Source organism: Ranitomeya imitator, chromosome 10, assembly GCF_032444005.1.
Source record: "Ranitomeya imitator isolate aRanImi1 chromosome 10, aRanImi1.pri, whole genome shotgun sequence".
Taxonomy (NCBI): Eukaryota; Metazoa; Chordata; class Amphibia; order Anura; family Dendrobatidae; genus Ranitomeya; species Ranitomeya imitator.
Genome location: NC_091291.1, coordinates 3,011,657 through 3,034,410, shown reverse-complemented (window position 1 = coordinate 3,034,410; position 22,754 = coordinate 3,011,657). Strand labels below are relative to the sequence as shown.

General features: G+C 54.2%; 1 protein-coding gene and 1 long non-coding RNA gene across 2 annotated transcripts in view; one reads left to right on the top strand and one right to left on the bottom strand.

Annotated features, from left to right (window-relative positions):
* Positions 1-10,083, top strand: part of LOC138651975 (uncharacterized) — a 51,088-nt gene extending 41,005 nt beyond the window's left edge. The window contains exons 3-4 of the long non-coding RNA XR_011315552.1: positions 927-1,074; positions 9,869-10,083. This is a non-coding gene — a long non-coding RNA (uncharacterized lncRNA). The remainder of the gene's footprint in view (positions 1-926; positions 1,075-9,868) is intronic.
* The window catches only part of KIF17 (kinesin family member 17), a 40,988-nt gene extending 18,510 nt beyond the window's left edge, over positions 1-22,478 (bottom strand). Inside the window, exons 1-8 of the mRNA XM_069742629.1 lie at positions 21,456-22,478; positions 10,114-10,260; positions 9,836-9,937; positions 8,156-8,345; positions 7,602-8,054; positions 7,333-7,421; positions 911-1,058; positions 496-557 (exon numbers count right to left, since the gene is read on the bottom strand). Of these exons, the coding sequence (XP_069598730.1) occupies positions 496-557; positions 911-1,058; positions 7,333-7,421; positions 7,602-8,054; positions 8,156-8,345; positions 9,836-9,937; positions 10,114-10,260; positions 21,456-21,686 (1,422 nt within the window). The 5' untranslated portion in view covers positions 21,687-22,478. The remainder of the gene's footprint in view (positions 1-495; positions 558-910; positions 1,059-7,332; positions 7,422-7,601; positions 8,055-8,155; positions 8,346-9,835; positions 9,938-10,113; positions 10,261-21,455) is intronic.
* Positions 22,479-22,754: the final 276 nt, after the last annotated feature.

Below are 22,754 nucleotides of genomic sequence, written 5' to 3'. Positions count from 1 at the left end.
TATTACATGTGTATATGATATGTGTATATTACATGTGTATAGTATGTGTGTATATTACATGTGTATAGGATATGTGTGTATATTACATGAGTATAGGATGTGTGTATATTACATGTGTATAGTATGTGTGTATATTACATGTGTATAGTATGTGTGTATATTACATGTGTATAGGATATGTGTGTATATTACATGTGTATAGTATGTGTGTATATTACATGTGTATAGGATGTGTGTATATTACATGTGTATAGGATATGTGTGTATATTACATGTGTATAGTATGTGTGTATATTACATGTGTATAGGATGTGTGTATATTACATGTGTATAGGATATGTGTGTATATACACTGTATATCTGTATAACATGTCTGTGGTCACACACGGACGGCTCCTCACTACACTTTGCACTAGGACGGCGGCGCTCTGCCTGTTCCCGCTGTGCCTCTGCAGACATGGTGGTCTTCACTCCTCAGGTTGTCGCTCTACGTACCTGGTTTTGTGAGCCGGGTGTTGTGGCCCCGGGGCCCTCGGCTGCACCATTGATACTGGCATCTGTGGACAAAGCACAGGCTCCGGTCATGTATATGACGTCTGATGTTGCGCTGCACAATATTATTGACTACATTTCACCACGTTGTAGTTTATTATATTCCTTATATGTCACCATCTTATACCACCGCGCTGTACAGACATCATTATCGCTGTTCCCATTGGGGCTCACAATCTACACTCCCTATAAGAGAACATACAAGCTCCTCGCCGTGGGTATCTAATCTGCGTATCTAATCTACGGATGTACATGTTCCAGATTCTGCAGCATTGAGGGATGTTACATCCTCGGGGTTCAGCAGTGGGACCCCCGGGTGGCAGGGACAGAGTATGGGGGTACGTCCCTGTAATGTCACCTGCTTTCTTTTTCAGGTCCTGCTCCATGTCGGCCAGCTGCTGATTGTACGAGTTCCTCAGGTTGTTAATGTCCTCTTCCAGCCGCACCCGAGACTTCTGCTCCGCCTCATATTCGGCCTTCAGACGGGCGAACCTTTCCTCGTATTCCTGCGGAGCACATCAGGTTAGCAGAGCGCGTCATGTCCGCGGAGCACATAATGTCGGCAGAGCGCGTCGTGTCCGCGGAGCACATAATGTCGGCAGAGCGCGTCGTGTCCGCGGAGCACATAATGTCGGCAGAGCGCGTCGTGTCCGCGGAGCACATAATGTCGGTAGAGCGCGTCGTGTCGGCGGAGCACATAATGTCGGCAGAGCGCGTCGTGTCGGCGGAGCACATAATGTCGGTAGAGCGCGTCGTGTCGGCGGAGCACATAATGTCGGTAGAGCGCGTCGTGTCCGCAGAGAACATAATGTCGGCAGAGCGCGTCGTGTCCGCGGAGCACATAATGTCGGCAGAGCGCGTCGTGTCGGCGCAGCACATAATGTCGGCAGAGCGCGTCGTGTCCGCAGAGAACATAATGTCGACAGAGCGCGTCGTGTCGGCGGAGCACATAATGTCGGCAGAGCGCGTCGTGTCCGCGGAGCACATAATGTCGGTAGAGCGCGTCGTGTCGGCGGAGCACATAATGTCGACAGCGCGTCGTGTCGGCGGAGCACATAATGTCGGCAGAGCGCGTCGTGTCCGCAGAGAACATAATGTCGACAGAGCGCGTCGTGTCGGCGGAGCACAATGTCGGCAGAACGCGTTGTGTCGGCGGAGCACATAATGTCGGCGGAGCACATAATGTCGGCAGAGCGCGTCGTGTCTGCGGAGCACATAATGTCGGCAGAACGCGTCGTGTCGGCGGAGCACATAATGTCGGCAGAGCGCGTCGTGTCGGCGGAGCACATAATGTCGGCAGAGCGCGTCGTGTCGGCGGAGCACATAATGTCGGCAGAGCGCGTCGTGTCGGCGGAGCACATAATGTCGGTAGAGCGCGTCGTGTCCGCGGAGCACAGAATGTCGGCAGAACGCGTCGTGTCGGCGGAGCACATAATGTCGGCAGAGCGCGTCGTGTCGGCGGAGCACATAATGTCGGCAGAGCGCGTCGTGTCGGCGGAGCACATAATGTCGGCAGAGCGCGTCGTGTCGGCGGAGCACATAATGTCGGCAGAGCGCGTCGTGTCGGCGGAGCACATAATGTCGGCAGAACGCGTCGTGTCGGCGGAGCACATAATGTCGGCAGAACGCGTCGTGTCGGCGGAGCACATAATGTCGGCAGAGCGCGTCGTGTCGGCGGAGCGCGTCGTGTCGGCGGAGCACATAATGTCGGCAGAGCGCGTCGTGTCGGCGGAGCACATAATGTCGGCAGAGCGCGTCGTGTCGGCGGAGCACATAATGTCGGCAGAACGCGTCGTGTCGGCGGAGCACATAATGTCGGCAGAGCGCGTCGTGTCGGCGGAGCACATAATGTCGGCAGAACGCGTCGTGTCGGCGGAGCACATAATGTCGACAGAACGCGTCGTGTCGGCGGAGCACATAATGTCGGCAGAACGCGTCGTGTCGGCGGAGCACATAATGTCGGCAGAGCGCGTCGTGTCGGCGGAGCACATAATGTCGGCAGAGCGCGTCGTGTCGGCGGAGCACATAATGTCGGCAGAACGCGTCGTGTCGGCGGAGCACATAATGTCGGCAGAACGCGTCGTGTCGGCGGAGCACATAATGTCGGCAGAGCGCGTCGTGTCGGCGGAGCACATAATGTCGGCAGAGCGCGTCGTGTCGGCGGAGCACATAATGTCGGCAGAGCGCGTCGTGTCGGCGGAGCACATAATGTCGGCAGAGCGCGTCGTGTCGGCGGAGCACATAATGTCGGCAGAACGCGTCGTGTCGGCGGAGCACATAATGTCGGCAGAGCGCGTCGTGTCGGCGGAGCACATAATGTCGGCAGAACGCGTCGTGTCGGCGGAGCACATAATGTCGACAGAACGCGTCGTGTCGGCGGAGCACATAATGTCGGCAGAACGCGTCGTGTCGGCGGAGCACATAATGTCGGCAGAGCGCGTCGTGTCGGCGGAGCACATAATGTCGGCAGAGCGCGTCGTGTCGGCGGAGCACATAATGTCGGCAGAGCGCGTCGTGTCGGCGGAGCACATAATGTCGGCAGAGCGCGTCGTGTCGGCGGAGCACATAATGTCGGCAGAACGCGTCGTGTCGGCGGAGCACATAATGTCGGCAGAGCGCGTCGTGTCGGCGGAGCACATAATGTCGGCAGAACGCGTCGTGTCGGCAGAGCGCGTCGTGTCGGCAGAGCAGGTACTACATGCAGTTCTGTACATACGTTCACCGCTTTATGGCACACATTCTGCATCTACATGCCCTCTAACAATCTTCTCCCATTCTTCTGACTGGGGGAACGCGCCAATAGTGCAAGTCGCTTAGACACGGCGGGATGTCAGCTCCTGACCCTTTCTTGTGTGTAAATCAAGGGAAATCGCACGGTTTTGGTGCATTTTCTCTTGCTAGGATTTCATAATGAAAATCCACCAAAAAATGACATGCCTTATAATTGAAAAGACCTAAAAGCAGGTGGTGTCACCAGACTGTGCCATAAAGCGCGGTCTCTGTTACTCGCGGTCTCTGTTACTCGCGGCCTCTGTTACTCGCGGCCTCTGTTACTCGCGGCCTCTGTTACTCGCGGCCTCTGTTACTCGCGGCCTCTGTTACTCGCGGCCTCTGTTACTCGCGGCCTCTGTTTCTCGCGGCCTCTGTTACTCGCCGTCTCTGTTTCTCGCCGTCTGTTTCTCGCCGTCTCCGTTTCTCGCCGTCTCCGTTACTCGCCGTCTCCGTTACTCGCCGTCTCCGTTACTCGCGGCCTCCGTTACTCGCCGTCTCCGTTACTCGCCGTCTCCGTTACTCGCCGTCTCCGTTACTCGCCGTCTCTGTTACTCGCCGTCTCTGTTACTCGCCGTCTCTGTTACTCGCCGTCTCAGTTACTCGCCGTCTGTTACTCGCCGTCTGTTACTCGCCGTCTCCGTTACTCGCCGTCTCCGTTACTCGCCGTCTCCGTTACTCGCCGTCTCCGTTACTCGCCGTCTCCGTTACTCGCCGTCTGTTACTCGCCGTCTCTGTTACTCGCCGTCTCAGTTACTCGCCGTCTGTTACTCGCCGTCTGTTACTCGCCGTCTCCGTTACTCGCCGTCTCCGTTACTCGCCGTCTCCGTTACTCGCCGTCTCCGTTACTCGCCGTCTCCGTTACTCGCCGTCTGTTACTCGCCGTCTCTGTTACTCGCCGTCTCCGTTACTCGCCGTCTCCGTTACTCGCCGTCTCCGTTACTCGCGGCCTCCGTTACTCGCCGTCTCCGTTACTCGCCGTCTCCGTTACTCGCCGTCTCCGTTACTCGCGGCCTCCGTTACTCGCCGTCTCCGTTACTCGCCGTCTCCGTTACTCGCCGTCTCCGTTACTCGCCGTCTCTGTTACTCGCCGTCTCTGTTACTCGCCGTCTCTGTTACTCGCCGTCTGTTACTCGCCGTCTCCGTTACTCGCCGTCTCCGTTACTCGCCGTCTCCGTTACTCGCCGTCTGTTACTCGCCGTCTCCGTTACTCGCCGTCTCCGTTACTCGCCGTCTCCGTTACTCGCCGTCTCCGTTACTCGCGGCCTCCGTTACTCGCGGCCTCCGTTACTCGCCGTCTCCGTTACTCGCCGTCTCCGTTACTCGCCGTCTCCGTTACTCGCCGTCTCCGTTACTCGCCGTCTCCGTTACTCGCCGCCTCCGTTACTCGCCGTCTCCGTTACTCGCCGTCTCCGTTATTCGCCGTCTCCGTTACTCGCCGTCTCCGTTACTCGCCGTCTCCGTTACTCGCCGTCTCCGTTACTCGCCGTCTGTTATTCGCCGTCTCCGTTACTCGCCGTCTCCGTTATTCGCCGTCTCCGTTACTCGCCGTCTCCGTTACTCGCCGTCTCCGTTACTCGCCGTCTCCGTTACTCGCCGTCTCCGTTACTCGCGGCCTCCGTTACTCGCCGTCTCCGTTACTCGCCGTCTCCGTTACTCGCCGTCTCCGTTACTCGCCGTCTCCGTTACTCGCCGTCTCCGTTACTCGCCGTCTGTTATTCGCCGTCTTTGTTACTCGCCGTCTCCGTTACTCGCCGTCTCCGTTACTCGCCGTCTGTTACTCGCCGTCTCCGTTACTCGCCGTCTCCGTTACTCGCCGTCTCCGTTACTCGCCGTCTCCGTTACTCGCCGCCTCCGTTACTCGCCGTCTCCGTTACTCGCCGTCTCCGTTACTCGCCGTCTCCGTTACTCGCCGTCTCCGTTATTCGCCGTCTCCGTTACTCGCCGTCTCCGTTACTCGCCGTCTCCGTTACTCGCCGTCTCCGTTACTCGCCGTCTCCGTTACTCGCCGTCTCCGTTACTCGCCGTCTGTTATTCGCCGTCTCCGTTACTCGCCGTCTCCGTTACTCGCCGTCTCCGTTACTCGCCGTCTCCGTTACTCGCCGTCTGTTACTCGCCGTCTCCGTTACTCGCCGTCTCCGTTACTCGCCGTCTCCGTTACTCGCCGCCTCCGTTACTCGCCGTCTCCGTTACTCGCCGTCTCCGTTACTCGCCGTCTCCGTTACTCGCCGTCTCCGTTACTCGCCGTCTCCGTTATTCGCCGTCTCCGTTACTCGCCGTCTCCGTTACTCGCCGTCTCCGTTACTCGCCGTCTCCGTTATTCGCCGTCTCCGTTACTCGCCGTCTCCGTTACTCGCCGTCTCCGTTACTCGCCGTCTGTTATTCGCCGTCTCCGTTACTCGCCGTCTCCGTTATTCGCCGTCTCCGTTACTCGCCGTCTCCGTTACTCGCCGTCTCCGTTACTCGCCGTCTCCGTTACTCGCGGCCTCCGTTACTCGCCGTCTCCGTTACTCGCCGTCTCCGTTACTCGCCGTCTCCGTTACTCGCCGTCTCCGTTATTCGCCGTCTCCGTTACTCGCCGTCTCCGTTACTCGCCGTCTCCGTTACTCGCCGTCTGTTATTCGCCGTCTCCGTTACTCGCCGTCTCCGTTACTCGCCGTCTCCGTTACTCGCCGTCTCCGTTACTCGCCGTCTCCGTTACTCGCGGCCTCCGTTACTCGCGGCCTCCGTTACTCGCCGTCTCCGTTACTCGCCGTCTCCGTTATTCGCCGTCTCCGTTACTCGCCGTCTCCGTTACTCGCCGTCTCCGTTACTCGCCGTCTCCGTTATTCGCCGTCTCCGTTACTCGCCGTCTCCGTTACTCGCCGTCTCCGTTACTCGCCGTCTCTGTTACTCGCCGCCTCTGTTACTCGCGGCCTCTGTTACTCGCCGTCTCCGTTACTCGCCGTCTCTGTTACTCGCCGTCTGTTACTCTCTGTTACTCGCCGTCTCCGTTACTCGCCGTCTCCGTTACTCGCCGTCTCCGTTACTCGCCGTCTCCGTTACTCGCCGTCTCCGTTACTCGCCGTCTCTGTTACTCGCCGCCTCTGTTACTCGCGGCCTCTGTTACTCGCGGCCTCTGTTACTCGCCGTCTCCGTTACTCGCCGTCTCCGTTACTCGCCGTCTCCGTTACTCGCCGTCTCCGTTACTCGCCGTCTCCGTTACTCGCCGTCTCCGTTACTCGCCGTCTCTGTTACTCGCCGCCTCTGTTACTCGCGGCCTCTGTTACTCGCCGTCTCCGTTACTCGCCGTCTCCGTTACTCGCCGTCTCTGTTACTCGCCGCCTCTGTTACTCGCGGCCTCTGTTACTCGCGGCCTCTGTTACTCGCCGTCTCTGTTACTCGCCGTCTCCGTTACTCGCCGTCTCCGTTATTCGCCGTCTCCGTTACTCGCCGTCTCCGTTACTCGCTGTCTCCGTTACTCGCCGTCTCTGGATGTGGATTCCTGAACTGCCGGTGTCTGTCTCCGGATTCCTGTGCCGCTGCCACTGTCATCTCTGCAGCACTCGCCCTGTGAGGCTTCACACACCCCGAGATTACACTGGATATAGCCCCTCTACTGGCCGACACACAGACTGCAGGAGGATTGGGCCCACCGTAGGTTATGTTCACATTCAGTTATTCAGTGTGGATTTTGAGGCAGATCTGCTCCAAATTCCACATAAAATCTCATAAATTACTATTAGATTTGGGGTTTGGACCATTTATTAACTGACTGCAGCCTCAGGACATGTTCACATGTGGCAGGAAAGCTGCAGATTTTCAATGTGGTGAAATCCACTGCAGTAAAATCTGCAAATGTTCAGTACAGAACGCTTGTATCCGGCCCTGCAGGGACGTGAACACTGGAGCGCACAGCGACTGCAGCACCGGCTTCTGCTGTGGAAATCTCCTGCACTTATCTCCTGTCCTACACTGCATAGTTTCCATCCAATAATCCGCCCTGTGTAAACATGCCCTCCATGGATTTACCTGTCGGATCATCTGTTTTTCGGACTCCATGTCCCCTTCATGTCCATTTACTTGGGTCTGTGTGGGCTTCTCCGGAGGTCTCTGCGGTGCTGCCGAGAGAATGTGACATGGTCAGTACTACCTCCTGTCTGACCATAGGTGGGGAGACTCATGATCCCCCATATCCCTGGCGATAATGCACATGGTGAGGTTTCCATCTCTCATCCGATCGTTCAGTGAATGGGGGGAGGCCGACATGCAGGAAATCCTCCATACTGTGCGAGCCTCACCTGGGAGCTCCTGGATGTCGGCCTGCTCGGAAAGCATTGCTTTTAACTTCTTAATCTCATCCTGGTACTCTCTGAGCAGGGCGTCCTTGGGGTCTTCATTAATACGTGGCTTGTTCTTGATGTTTTTGGCCCGGTTAGCATACCGCAGGGTGCTGAGGGTCTCGTCGTAGTTGTTGTCGGCGGGGGACAGGCACGCCACCATCAGGGTCTTGGTGTTTCCTCCCAGTGAGTCCTGCAGAAGGCGCGTGAGTTTGGAGTCCCTGTAGGGAATGTGCTTGGACTTTCCATCCACTAGAGCCGAGATGACGTTGCCCAAAGCTGAGAGGGACAGGTTTATCTTTGTGGCCTCCTTCAGCCTCTCCCCAGTGGCCCCAGTTTTGGATTGTCTCTCACTGCCAGCAAGATCCACCAGATTGAGTTTCCCTGCACGGAGATGATCTTCTCCGCTCTCATCTGCCAAAAGAGCCAAGTCGTGTGTCAGTGACACCACCACCCCAATATGTACGACACCCCTCCCATAACGGGTCACCGGTGCCCACGTGTCGCCCTCTTACCTGTGGTACAGATCTCTATAGTGATGGTGAATATGGAGTGTGACCGGGACGAGTCCTTATTCATCAGTGTGTACCCTACAGAACGATTCCTCCAGCCCGTGTCCATGATCTTCTCACACTCGGCCACGCTGTGCACAGTATGCTGGGACAGGGCTTTCACGTACACCCCCCGGTCAGGGTGCTCCTTAAGCTGAGGACAATCATAATTTTGTAAGATATCATGTAGGAGAAGTTTCATCCCAGGATCTAACCAATCTCACTAGAAGCCCTGCTGGACCATGGCGGCACGGCTGCGGTGTGTGAGGGGCGAGTGCCGGGACGATCCTCCAGAGCTGAAGACTGTGCAGCTTCCAGGTGATCAGGTGTGGTTCTGGGCTTCATCTGGACCCTCCAGGTCTGCAGATTCTGAAGCAGCCCCTGGGCTACACCAGCCTGTACAGGGTCCCCCCTGGGTTACACCCGCCTGCCCCCGGCCCCCTGGGCAACACCTGGCTGTCTGCTGAACCCCAGGACTGAAAAAAGACCATGTTGACTTCAGCCATATGAATGGGGTCTATGGTTGAACATTGCACAGGCCGGCGCTGCACTCGCATTCCTATGGCTGCCGCCATCGCTGGGTTGACAGCTACAAACCAAAGGTATTAGCAGAGATGATGGCCACTACAGAGGACGAGACCCCAGAATACAAAGGATGGAGGATGCGGCATATGTGTCACTATACAGGATTATACAGCAGTTTGTATGTTCTCCCCGTGTTTGCGTGGGTTTCCTCCGGGTTCTCCGGTTTCCTCCCACATTCCAGAGACACTGATAGGGAATTTATATTGTGAGCCCCAACGGGCACAGTGATGATAATGTGTGCAGACTGTAAAGCGCTGCGGAATATGTTAGCGCTATATAAAAATAAAGAGATTATTAGATTATTATTACATGATGGCAAATCATCCCATCACCGAGATTCTTGCAGGCACTGGCTGCCTCTTTCCTGCCTGTTTGCCAGGGGAGCGGGGCCTGCCTGTCTGCCGGGGGTGCGCGGGGCCTGTCTTCCTGCGGGGGGGGGGGGGGGGGGGGGGGTCCGCGGGGCCTGTCTTCCTGCCGGGGGGTACGCGGGGCCTGTCTTCCTGCGGGGGGGGGGGGGGGGGGGGGGGGGGGTGCGCGGGGCCTGTCTTCCTGCCGGGGGGTACGCGGGGCCTGTCCTCCTGCCGGGGGTTACGCGGGGCCTGTCTTCCTGCCGGGGGGGTGCGCGGGGCCTGTCTTCCTGCCGGGGAGGTGCGCGGGGCCTGTCTTCCTGCCGGGGTTACGCCGGGCCTGTATTCCTGCCGGGGGTGCGCGGGGCCTGTCTTCCTGCCGGGGGGGTGCACGGGGCCTGTCTTCCTGCCGGGGGGGTGCGTGGGGCCTGTCTTCCTGCCGGGGGGGGGGGTGCGCGGGGCCTGTCTTCCTGCCGGGGGGGTGCGCGGGGCCTGTCTTCCTGGCGGGGGTACGCGGGGCCTGTCTTCCTGCCGGGGGTACGCGGGGCCTGTCTTCCTGCCGGACCCCCATCAGTGGCACATCATATAGTCACTGGAGCGATGTGTAAGCTGCTAGTCAGTAGGTGACTGGGGGGCTCCACGCAGATGGTGCCGGCCATGGGGGCTGCAGTGGTTGTACTTTTGCCCGTCCTCCTCGGTTACCATCAAATACCTCCAGCTTCTGCTTCGTGTCCTCTCCCAACAGATCCCGAATCTCTTCATTGTAGATCTCCAGATAAGACGCGCGGACCAAGAACTTGGTGTTCTCTGCGCACTGCGGACAGAAGCAGACATGGCGTTATTCATCTTCATCACCATCATCATCGGTGGAAGGCAGAAAGGCTCCTTGTGGAGGGCTGGTAATTCTCCGGCCATCCCGGATGAGATCTGCTCCCTCTATACACGGAGCTGAGGGTGACTGCAGACGATCTCCAGGATCTCAGGTCTCACCTGAATACTCTCAAAGACGTGCTCGAAGGCCCGAGGAATGATGCCTCGCTGAGCCGCTGGATCCGAGACCCCCTGCATGCTGAACGACTTCCCGCTGCCAGTCTGACCATAGGCGAATATGGTGCCATTATATCCTTCCGTCACCCCCTGCAAACAGGACGCAGAATACGAAAAGGTTACTGACCCCCTGTATACCGTACATTATACACGCTGACCCCCTGTATACCGTACATTATACACGCTGACCCCCTGTATACCGTACATTATACACGCTGACCCCCTGTATACCGTACATTATACACGCTGACCTCCTGTATACCGTACATTATACACGCTGACCTCCTGTATACCGTACATTATACACCCTGACCCCCTGTATACCGTACATTATACACCCTGACCCCCTGTATACCGTACATTATACACGCTGACCCCCTGTATACCGTACATTATACACCCTGACCCCCTGTATACCGTACATTATACACGCTGACCTCCTGTATACCGTACATTATACACCCTGACCCCCTGTATACCGTACATTATACACCCTGACCCCCTGTATACCGTACATTATACACGCTGACCTCCTGTATACCGTACATTATACACCCTGACCCCCTGTACACCGTACATTATACACGCTGACCCCCTGTATACCGTACATTATACACGCTGACCCCCTGTATACCGTACATTATACACCCTGACCCCCTGTATACCGTACATTATACACGCTGACCTCCTGTATACCGTACATTATACACCCTGACCCCCTGTATACCGTACATTATACACCCTGACCCCCTGTATACCGTACATTATACACGCTGACCCCCTGTATACCGTACATTATACACCCTGACCCCCTGTACACCGTACATTATACACGCTGACCCCCTGTATACCGTACATTATACACGCTGACCCCCTGTATACCGTACATTATACACGCTGACCCCCTGTATACCGTACATTATACACGCTGACCTCCTGTATACCGTACATTATACACGCTGACCTCCTGTATACCGTACATTATACACCCTGACCCCCTGTATACCGTACATTATACACCCTGACCCCCTGTATACCGTACATTATACACGCTGACCTCCTGTATACCGTACATTATACACCCTGACCCCCTGTATACCGTACATTATACACCCTGACCCCCTGTATACCGTACATTATACACGCTGACCTCCTGTATACCGTACATTATACACGCTGACCCCCTGTATACCGTACATTATACACGCTGACCTCCTGTATACCGTACATTATACACCCTGACCCCCTGTACACCGTACATTATACACGCTGACCCCCTGTATACCGTACATTATACACGCTGACCCCCTGTATACCGTACATTATACACCCTGACCCCCTGTATACCGTACATTATACACGCTGACCCCCTGTATACCGTACATTATACACGCTGACCTCCTGTATACCGTACATTATACACGCTGACCCCCTGTATACCGTACATTATACACCCTGACCCCCTGTATACCGTACATTATACACGCTGACCTCCTGTATACCGTACATTATACACGCTGACCCCCTGTATACCGTACATTATACACCCTGACCCCCTGTATACCGTACATTATACACCCTGACCCCCTGTACACCGTACATTATACACGCTGACCCCCTGTATACCGTACATTATACACGCTGACCTCCTGTATACCGTACATTATACACCCTGACCCCCTGTATACCGTAGATTATACACGCTGACCCCCTGTATACCGTACATTATACACCCTGACCCCCTGTATACCGTACATTATACACCCTGACCCCCTGTATACCGTACATTATACACGCTGACCCCCTGTATACCGTACATTATACACCCTGACCCCCTGTATACCGTACATTATACACGCTGACCCCCTGTATACCGTACATTATACACCCTGACCCCCTGTATACCGTACATTATACACGCTGACCCCCTGTATACCGTACATTATACACGCTGACCCCCTGTATACCGTACATTATACACGCTGACCTCCTGTATACCGTACATTATACACCCTGACCCCCTGTACACCGTACATTATACACGCTGACCCCCTGTATACCGTACATTATACACCCTGACCCCCTGTATACCGTACATTATACACCCTGACCCCCTGTATACCGTACATTATACACCCTGACCCCCTGTATACCGTACATTATACACGCTGACCCCCTGTATACCGTACATTATACACGCTGACCTCCTGTATACCGTACATTATACACGCTGACCCCCTGTACACCGAACATTATACACGCTGACCCCCTGTATACCGTACATTATACACTCTGACCTCCTGTACACCGTACATTATACACGCTGACCCCCTGTATACCGTACATTATACACTCTGACCTCCTGTATACCGTACATTATACACGCTGACCCCCTGTATACCGTACATTATACACCCTGACCCCCTGTATACCGTACATTATACACGCTGACCCCCTGTATACCGTACATTATACACGCTGACCTCCTGTATACCGTACATTATACACCCTGACCCCCTGTATACCGTACATTATACACTCTGACCCCCTGTATACCGTACATTATACACGCTGACCCCCTGTATACCGTACATTATACACGCTGACCTCCTGTATACCGTACATTATACACGCTGACCCCCTGTATACCGTACATTATACACGCTGACCTCCTGTATACCGTACATTATACACCCTGACCCCCTGTATACCGTACATTATACACCCTGACCCCCTGTATACCGTACATTATACACCCTGACCCCCTGTACACCGTACATTATACACCCTGACCCCCTGTATACCGTACATTATACACCCTGACCCCCTGTACACCGTACATTATACACCCTGACCCCCTGTATACCGTACATTATACACCCTGACCCCCTGTACACCGTACATTATACACCCTGACCCCCTGTATACCGTACATTATACACCCTGACCCCCTGTATACCGTACATTATACACGCTGACCCCCTGTATACCGTACATTATACACCCTGACCCCCTGTACACCGTACATTATACACCCTGACCCCCTGTATACCGTACATTATACACCCTGACCCCCTGTACACCGTACATTATACACGCTGACCCCCTGTATACCGTACATTATACACCCTGACCCCCTGTATACCGTACATTATACACCCTGACCCCCTGTACACCGTACATTATACACGCTGACCCCCTGTATACCGTACATTATACACCCTGACCCCCTGTATACCGTACATTATACACGCTGACCCCCTGTATACCGTACATTATACACCCTGACCCCCTGTATACCGTACATTATACACCCTGACCCCCTGTATACCGTACATTATACACCCTGACCCCCTGTATACCGTACATTATACACGCTGACCCCCTGTATACCGTACATTATACACGCTGACCCCCTGTATACCGTACATTATACACGCTGACCCCCTGTATACCGTACATTATACACCCTGACCCCCTGTACACCGTACATTATACACGCTGACCCCCTATATACCGTACATTATACACGCTGACCCCCTGTACACCGAACATTATACACGCTGACCCCCTGTATACCGTACATTATACACGCTGACCTCCTGTATACCGTACATTATACACCCTGACCCCCTGTATACCGTACATTATACACCCTGACCCCCTGTACACCGTACATTATACACGCTGACCCCCTGTATACCGTACATTATACACGCTGACCCCCTGTATACCGTACATTATACACCCTGACCCCCTGTATACCGTACATTATACACGCTGACCCCCTGTATACCGTACATTATACACCCTGACCCCCTGTACACCGTACATTATACACGCTGACCCCCTGTATACCGTACATTATACACGCTGACCCCCTGTATACCGTACATTATACACTCTGACCCCCTGTATACCGTACATTATACTCTCTGACCCCCTGTATACCGTACATTATACACCCTGACCTCCTGTATACCGTACATTATACACTCTGACCCCCTATATACCGTACATTATACACTCTGACCCCCTATATACCGTACATTATACACTCTGACCCCCTATATACCGTACATTATACACTCTGACCCCCTATATACCGTACATTATACACTCTGACCCCCTGTACACCGTACATTATACACGCTGACCCCCTATATACCGTACATTATACACTCTGACCCCCTATATACCGTACATTATACACTCTGACCCCCTGTATACCGTACATTATACACTCTGACCCCCTGTATACCGTACATTATACACTCTGACCCCCTATATACCGTACATTATACACGCTGACCCCCTATATACCGTACATTATACACTCTGACCCCCTATATACCGTACATTATACACTCTGACCCCCTATATACCGTACATTATACACTCTGACCCCCTATATACCGTACATTATACACCCTGACCCCCTGTACACCGTACATTATACACGCTGACCCCCTGTACACCGTACATTATACACGCTGACCCCCTGTACACCGTACATTATACACGCTGACCCCCTGTATACCGTACATTATACACGCTGACCCCCTGTATACCGTACATTATACACGCTGACCCCCTATATACCGTACATTATACACGCTGACCCCCTATATACCGTACATTATACACTCTGCCCCCTGTACACCGTACATTATACACTCTGACCCCCTGTACACCGTACATTATACACTCTGACCCCCTGTATACCGTACATTATACTCTCTGACCCCCTATATACCGTACATTATACACTCTGACCCCCTATATACCGTACATTATACACGCTGACCCCCTATATACCGTACATTATACACTCTGACCCCCTGTATACCGTCCATTATACACTCTGACCCCCTATATACCGTACATTATACACTGAGCCCCTGTATACCGTACATTGCAGCATTCGTCCTCCACCTGTATACAGTGAGGTTCAGAAATATTTGGCCAGTGACCAGATCCTTGTGATTTCAGCTCTGCAGGCCGCTATTTTGGATGTAAAATGAAACAACTAAAGTGGAGACTTTAAGGTTTAAGTAAAGGAGTTGAACAGAAATCTCCTGTAAATTGTTTAGGAATTGCAGCCATTTTCCTACAAATATTCCCCATTTCAGGGGCTCAGAAGTAATTGGACAAATTTACTTTCCCATAAATAAAATCTATGAGGCTTTGTAGCAGTGATGGCTGGAGGCCATGGAGGTCACCATCGCTGGTTTCCTCCTGTTTGAGGCTTTACAGCAATGATGGCCTGAAGTCTGGAGCCATGGACGTCACCATCACTGGGGTCCTCCTGTGTGTGGCTTTACAGCAATGATGGCCTGAAGTCTGGAGCCATGGACGTCACCATCACTGGGTTCCTCCTGTGTGTGGCTTTACAGCAATGATGGCCTGAAGTCTGGAGCCATGGACGTCACCATCACTGGTTTCCTCCAGTGTGAGGCTTTACAGCAATGATGGCCTGAAGTCTGGAGCCATGGACGTCACCATCACTGGGTTCCTCCTGTGTGTGGCTCTACAGCAATGATGGCCTGAAGTCTGGAGCCATGGACGTCACCATCACTGGGTTCCTCCTGTGTGTGGCTCTACAGCAATGATGGCCTGAAGTCTGGAGCCAGGGACGTCACCATCACTGGGTTCCTCCTGTGTGTGGCTTTACAGCAATGATGGCCTGAAGTCTGGAGCCATGGACGTCACCATCACTGGGTTCCTCCTGTGTGTGGCTTTACAGCAATGATGGCCTGAAGCCTGGAGCCATGGACGTCACCATCACTGGGTTCCTCCTGTGTGTGGCTTTACAGCAATGATGGCCTGAAGTGTGGAGCCATGGACGTCACCATCACTGGGTTCCTCCTGTGTGTGGCATTACAGCAATGATGGCCTGAAGTCTGGAGCCATGGACGTCACCATCACTGGTTTCCTCCAGTGTGAGGCTTTACAGCAATGATGGCCTGAAGCCTGGAGCCATGGACGTCACCATCACTGGGTTCCTCCTGTGTGTGGCATTACAGCAATGATGGCCTGAAGTCTGGAGCCATGGACGTCACCATCGCTGGTTTCCTCCAGTGTGAGGCTTTACAGCAATGATGGCCTGATGCCTGAAGACCATGGACGTCACCATTGCTGGTCTTCTCCGGTGTGAGGCTTTGCAGCAATGACGGCCTGAAGTCTGGAGCCATGGACGTCACCATCACTGGGTTCCTCCTGTGTGTGGCTCTACAGCAATGATGGCCTGGAGGCCATGGACATCACCATCACTGGGGTCCTCCGGTGTGAGGCTTTACAGCAATGATGGCCTGAAGTCTGGAGCCATGGACGTCACCATCGCTGGTTTCCTCCAGTGTGAGGCTTTACAGCAATGACGGCCTGAAGTCTGGAGCCATGGACGTCACCATCGCTGGTTTCCTCCTGTGTGTGGCTTTACAGCAATGATGGCCTGGAGGCCATGGACGTCACCATCGCTGGTTTCCTCCAGTGTGAGGCTTTACAGCAATGATGGCCTGAAGTCTGGAGCCATGGACGTCACCATCGCTGGTTTCCTCCAGTGTGAGGCTTTACAGCAATGATGGCCTGAAGTCTGGAGCCATGGACATCACCATCACTGGGGTCCTCCTGTGTGAGGCTTTACAGCAATGATGGCCTGAAGTCTGGAGCCATGGACGTCACCATCACTGGTTTCCTCCAGTGTGAGGCTTTGCAGCAATGATGGCCTGAATTCTGGAGCCATGGACGTCACCATCACTGGTTTCCTCCGGTGTGAGGATTTACAGCAATGATGGCCTGATGCCTGAAGACCATGGACGTCACCATCACTGGTCTTCTCCAGTGTGAGGCTTTGCAGCAATGACGGCCTGAAGTCTGGAGCAATTGACGTCACCATCACTGGTTTCCTCCTGTGTGTGACTTTACAGCAATGATGGCCTGATGCCTGAAGACCATGGACGTCACCATCACTGGTTTCCTCCTGTGTGAGGCTTTGCAGCAATAGCTGCCTGAAGTCTGGAGCCATGGACGTCACCATCACTGGTTTCCTCCAGTGTGAGGCTTTACAGCAATGATGGCCTGAAATCTGGAGCCATGGACGTCACCATCGCTGGTCTTCTCCGGTGTGAGGCTTTACAGCAATGATGGCCTGATGCCTGAAGACCATGGACGTCACCATCGCTGGTCTTCTCCGGTGTGAGGCTTTGCAGCAATGACGGCCTGGAGGCTGTGACAGTCACTATTGCTGGTCTCCTCCTGTGTGAGACTTTACAGCAATGATGACCTGTAGTCTGGAGGCCATGCATGTCACCATCACTGGTGGTCCTCCTGTGTGTGGCTTTGCAGCAATAGCTGCCTGAAGTCTAGAGCCGTGGACATCACCATCACTGGGGTCCTCTGGTGTGAGGCTTTGCAGCAATGACGGCCTGGAGGCTGTGGCAGTCACCATTGTTGATCTCCTCCTGTGTGAGGCTTTACAGAAATAATGGCCTGAAGTCTGGAGGCCATGGATGTCCCCATCAATGATGTCCTCCGGTGTGAGGCTTTGCAGCAATAGCTGCCTGAAGTCTGGAGGCCATGCACGTCTCCATTGCTGGTCTCCGGTGTGAGGCTTTGCAGCAATGACAGACTGGAGGCCATGCATGTCACCATCGCTGGTCTCTTCCGGTGTGAGGCTTTGCAGCAATGAAAGTGGGAGTTCTGGAGGCCATGGATGTCACCATCGCTGGTCTCCTCCGGTGTGAGGCTTTACACTAATGATGGCCTGAGGTCTGGAGGCCATGGACGTCACCATGGCTGATCTCCGGTGTGAGGCTTTACAGCAATGATGGCCTGAGGTCTGGAGGCCATGGATGTCACCATCGCTGGTCTCCTCTGGTCTGAGGCTTTCAGTGCAGTGACTTTAGTTCTCGCTTGTTTGTGGCACTTTCTGCCTTCAGCCGGTGACGTGCGGCTCATAGTAACATAGTAACATAGTTAGTAAGGCCGAAAAAAGACATTTGTCCATCCAGTTCAGCCTATATTCCATCATAATAAATACCCAGATCTACGTCCTTCTACAGAACCTAATAATTGTATGATACAATATTGTTCTGCTCCAGGAAGACATCCAGGCCTCTCTTGAACCCCTCGACTGAGTTCGCCATCACCACCTCCTCAGGCAAGCAATTCCAGATTCTCACTGCCCTAACAGTAAAGAATCCTCTTCTATGTTGGTGGAAAAACCTTCTCTCCTCCAGACGCAAAGAATGCCCCCTTGTGCCCGTCACCTTCCTTGGTATAAACAGATCCTCAGCGAGATATTTGTATTGTCCCCTTATATACTTATACATGGTTATTAGATCGCCCCTCGATGGGCTGAGATCTGGTGAGGACTCGGCCATTGCAGAATCTGCCACTTTTGCTTTTACAGGATGTTTTGGATCATTGTCCGTCTGTCCTGTGGAGCACCGTCTGATCATCCTTGCTGCATTTGGTTGGATGTGAGCAGAGAGTCTCGCCCTGCACACACAGGATTCATCCGACTGCTCCTGTCTTCAGTCACATCATCAATAACCACTAGTGACCTGGTGCCATTGGAAGCCATGCCTGTCCGCACCACTACACCGCCTCCACCATGTGCTGCACGGGTGTGCCAAGGATCGGGAGCCACTCCTGCCTTCACCAGACTGTCTTTTTCACATCGTTCTGGTGCAGGTTGATTTGCCTTTCCTGGGCGGCTTCTTTAAATGTTTTGGTAAAGTCTACTCTGGCCTTTCTACTTTTAGGCTAATTTAATGGTTTGCACCTTGTTGTGACCCCTCGGTATTTACTCTCGTAACATAAGCACAAGCCCCTATCACAGACATTTGTGCTGATGGCCTGGCCTCCCACTTTATAGAGAAAATAGACAATATCCGTCAGGAAATCCGCTCCCAACCACTAAGGGCAGTGACTCCCATCCCTCCCTGCATCTCCCCCGACTCACTCTCCACATTCGATCCCATCACAGAAGAAGAAGTCTCCAGGCTCCTCTCTTCTTCTCGTCCGACTACATGCACCACCGACCCCAGTCCCTCTCATCTCCTCCAGTCTCTTTCTCCTGTCGTCACAACTCACCTAACTACAATCTTTAATCTCTCCCTCTCCTCAGGCATCTTCCCCTCCTCCTTCAAACACTCTATCATTACTCCATTACTAAAGAAACCCGCTGACCGCTCCTTCAGTGTTCTGTTCTCTGGCTCCACTTCATCTCCTCTTCCTCTCGCTGTCGGGGTACCTCAGGGCTCAGTCCTTGGTCCCCTTCTCTTCTCTCTCTACACGGCCCCAATTGGACAGACCATCAGCAGATTTGGCTTTCAGTACCATCTTTATGGCGACGACACACAACTATACACGTCATCCCCTGACCTTACCCCCGCTGTACTACAGAACGCCACTGACTGTCTGTCCACAGTCTCCAACATCATGTCCGCTCTCTATCTGAAACTCAACCTCTCCAAAACTGAACTTCTTCTGCTCCCACCATCTACTAACCTCCCTAAATCTGACATTTCCCTCTCCGTGGGTGGCACCATAATAACACCCCGGCAGCAGGCGCGCTGTCTGGTGTTATGTTTGACTCCGATCTCTCCTTCACCTCCCATATACAATCTCTTGCCCGCTCGTGCCGCTTACACCTAAAGAACATCTCTAGAATCCGCCCTTCTCTCACCATGGAAACAACAAAAACCCTCACTGTCGCCCTGATCCACTCCCGCCTGGACTACTGTAACGCTCTATTAATTGGCCTCCCCCTCACTCGACTTTCCCCTCTCCAGTCCATCCTTAATGCGGCAGCCAGGGTCGTCCATCTCGCTAATCATTACTCGGACGCGTCCGCTCTTCGCCAGTCGTTACACTGGCTGCCCATTCATTACAGGATACAATTCATAGTACTTGTTCTCACCCACAAAGCTCTCCACAGTGCGGCCCCCTTACATCTCCTCCCTCATTTCTGTCTATCAGCCTAACAGACCACTGCGCTCTACAAATGACTTCCGACTAACCTCTGCACTAATCCGTACCTCCCACTCCCGACTCCAAGACTTCTCCCGTGCTGCGCCAATCCTCTGGAATGCTCTACCCCAAGATATTAGGACCATCCACAATTTGCATAGTTTTAGGCGCTCGCTGAAAACACATTTGTTCAGAGCGGCCTATCACGTTCACTAATCAAAGTCATTTTATGTTTGTGTGTGTGTAGCCCATTCACTATCTCCATCTATCCCCCACCCCCTGAAGATGGCCGGACCCTCATTGTAAATACATCATTGTAAATACAAACCTGTACTCTGTATCTCCCCACCTCATTGTAGATTGTAAGCTCTCACCAGCAGGGGCGGATTATTGTGCTTTAATTATTGTATTGTTAATGTTGTTACTTATGCCTGTTGTGTTTGAAACTGTTAAACTGTAAAGCGCTGCGGAATATGTTGACGCTATATAAAGATGATGATTATTATTATTATTATGACATCTTCTCTTTATGGTGGCTTTGGACACTGAGGCTCTGACCTACCCAGAGAGTCTTCACTTGGGTGGATCCTTAGCTTTCTTTTTCAGCCTAATCATGGTTTGTTTCTCTTCCACTGAGCGCTCCTCTGACTGTATGTTGTGGGTTCACAGCAACAGCTCCCAAATGCAAATGCCACACCGGAAATCAGCTCCAGACCTTTTACCTGTTTAATAGTTCATGGATTAACGAGGGGAAAATCCCATGCAGCTCATTAATGAGCTTCTGAGATAATTGTCCAATCACTTTTGGCCCCTTGAAAAAGAGGCAGCTCCATATTAAAGAGCTGTAATTCCGAAGCCCTTCCTCCAGTTAGGGTGTGCACCCCTCAGATGAGGGTCCGCTCACACTGGCGTGTGATCTCTGTGTCAGAGGGTCGGTTCGGTTGTGCTGCTGACGCTCTGACAGTCGGATCCGATTGTCTCACATGAGAGAATCGCTTCACTTCTCCCTCTCCCCCATTGTGTACGTCGGCCTGTGAAGACCCTGCAGTCCGCTGTGTTATACGCCAGTGTGAACAGGCCCCAAAGCTGAGCGCCGGCCCAGATGGATTACTGGATCCTGTGAACGGCTAAAATGCCTAAATTTGTCACCATCCGAATGTTTCTGCACCTCACTGTGTGGGGGGTACAGGGGGCAGTGCGCAGCCCCGGGCCTGCAGCCTTACTGGGGTCCTGTGCGCTCCTCCGTCCAGTACTGACCCGGGGGTCTGAGTGCAGCTGGTGCCCCACAGTGGGGGGTCTCGGGCACTTACCTCCACCAGCGGGAAGGCGATTTCATTGTAGATCTGCTCAGTGCAGTGCTCCACGTAGTACGCCCCATCAAAGGTGAACTGTTTGGGGGTCTCCTCCGCGCCCTCCGGCCTCCTGATGAAGCACTGGCCCCGGGTGTTGTCCATGGTGACCACGGCTCGGCACTTCAGCTCTCGCTCTCTGCTGTTCATGGGCCGGCAGCGGACCACCACCTTCACACACTCTGCCGCCATGACCCCTGGTAGTGTCAGTGCGCTCTGCTCCTGGCCAGCCCCCCCATGTCCCGCCCCAGGGGGCCCCAAGGTGACTGACCCCAGTACTGGGCGGTCTCCAGCACAGCGCTCTACTCCATTATCTGGGTTCTCTCTCAGCCCCGGCCGTCTCTCTACCCGGATGTCTCTCTCCCTGGGGGTCTCTGTCCCCGGTGGTCTCTCAGGCTGTCTCTCTGTATCTCCTGGATGTCTCTCTCCCCGGGGGTCTCTGCCCGGATGTCTCTCTCCCCGGGGGTCTCTACCCGGATGTCTCCCTCCCCGGGGGTCTCTGTCCCCGGTGGTCTCTCAGGCTGTCTCTCTGTATCTCCTGGATGTCTCTCTCCCCGGGGGTCTCTACCCGGATGTCTCCCTCCCTGGGGGTCTCTGTCCCCGGTGGTCTCTCAGGCTGTCTCTCTGTATCTCCTGGATGTCTCTCTCCCCGGGGGTCTCTGCCCAGATGTCTCCCTCCCCGGGGGTCTCTACCCGGATGTCTCCCTCCCCGGGGGTCTCTGCCCAGATGTCTCTCTCCCCGGGGGTCTCTGCCCAGATGTCTCTCTCCCCGGGGGTCTCTGCCCAGATGTCTCTCTCCCCGGGGGTCTCTGCCCGGATGTCTCTCTCCCCGGGGGTCTCTGCCCGGATGTCTCCCTCCCCGGGGGTCTCTGCCCAGATGTCTCTCTCCCCGGGGGTCTCTACCTGGATGTCTCCCCGGGGGTCTCTCTCAGGCTGTCTCTGTCCCCGGTGGTCTCTCTCTGCTGGGGTCTCTCCCGGATGTCTCTCCCCGGTGGTCTCTCTCTCTTTCTCTCCCCGGCTGTCTCTCTCGCCGGATGTCGCCCCCGCAGCCACTTGCTCCGTCCTCCCCGATAGCGCGGCGGCCCCCGAATCCTGAGAATCCCCTCCACCTCTCGACCGCATTCCCGTCACCTAGCAACCGGCGCCGCCGCTGCATGACGTCACGAGCGGGGGGCGGAGCCTGCAGTTCCCTTTCTACTACAACCCCCATCATGTGCTCGGGGCCCTCCAGATGCTGAGGACCAGGACAGGGTGGACTAC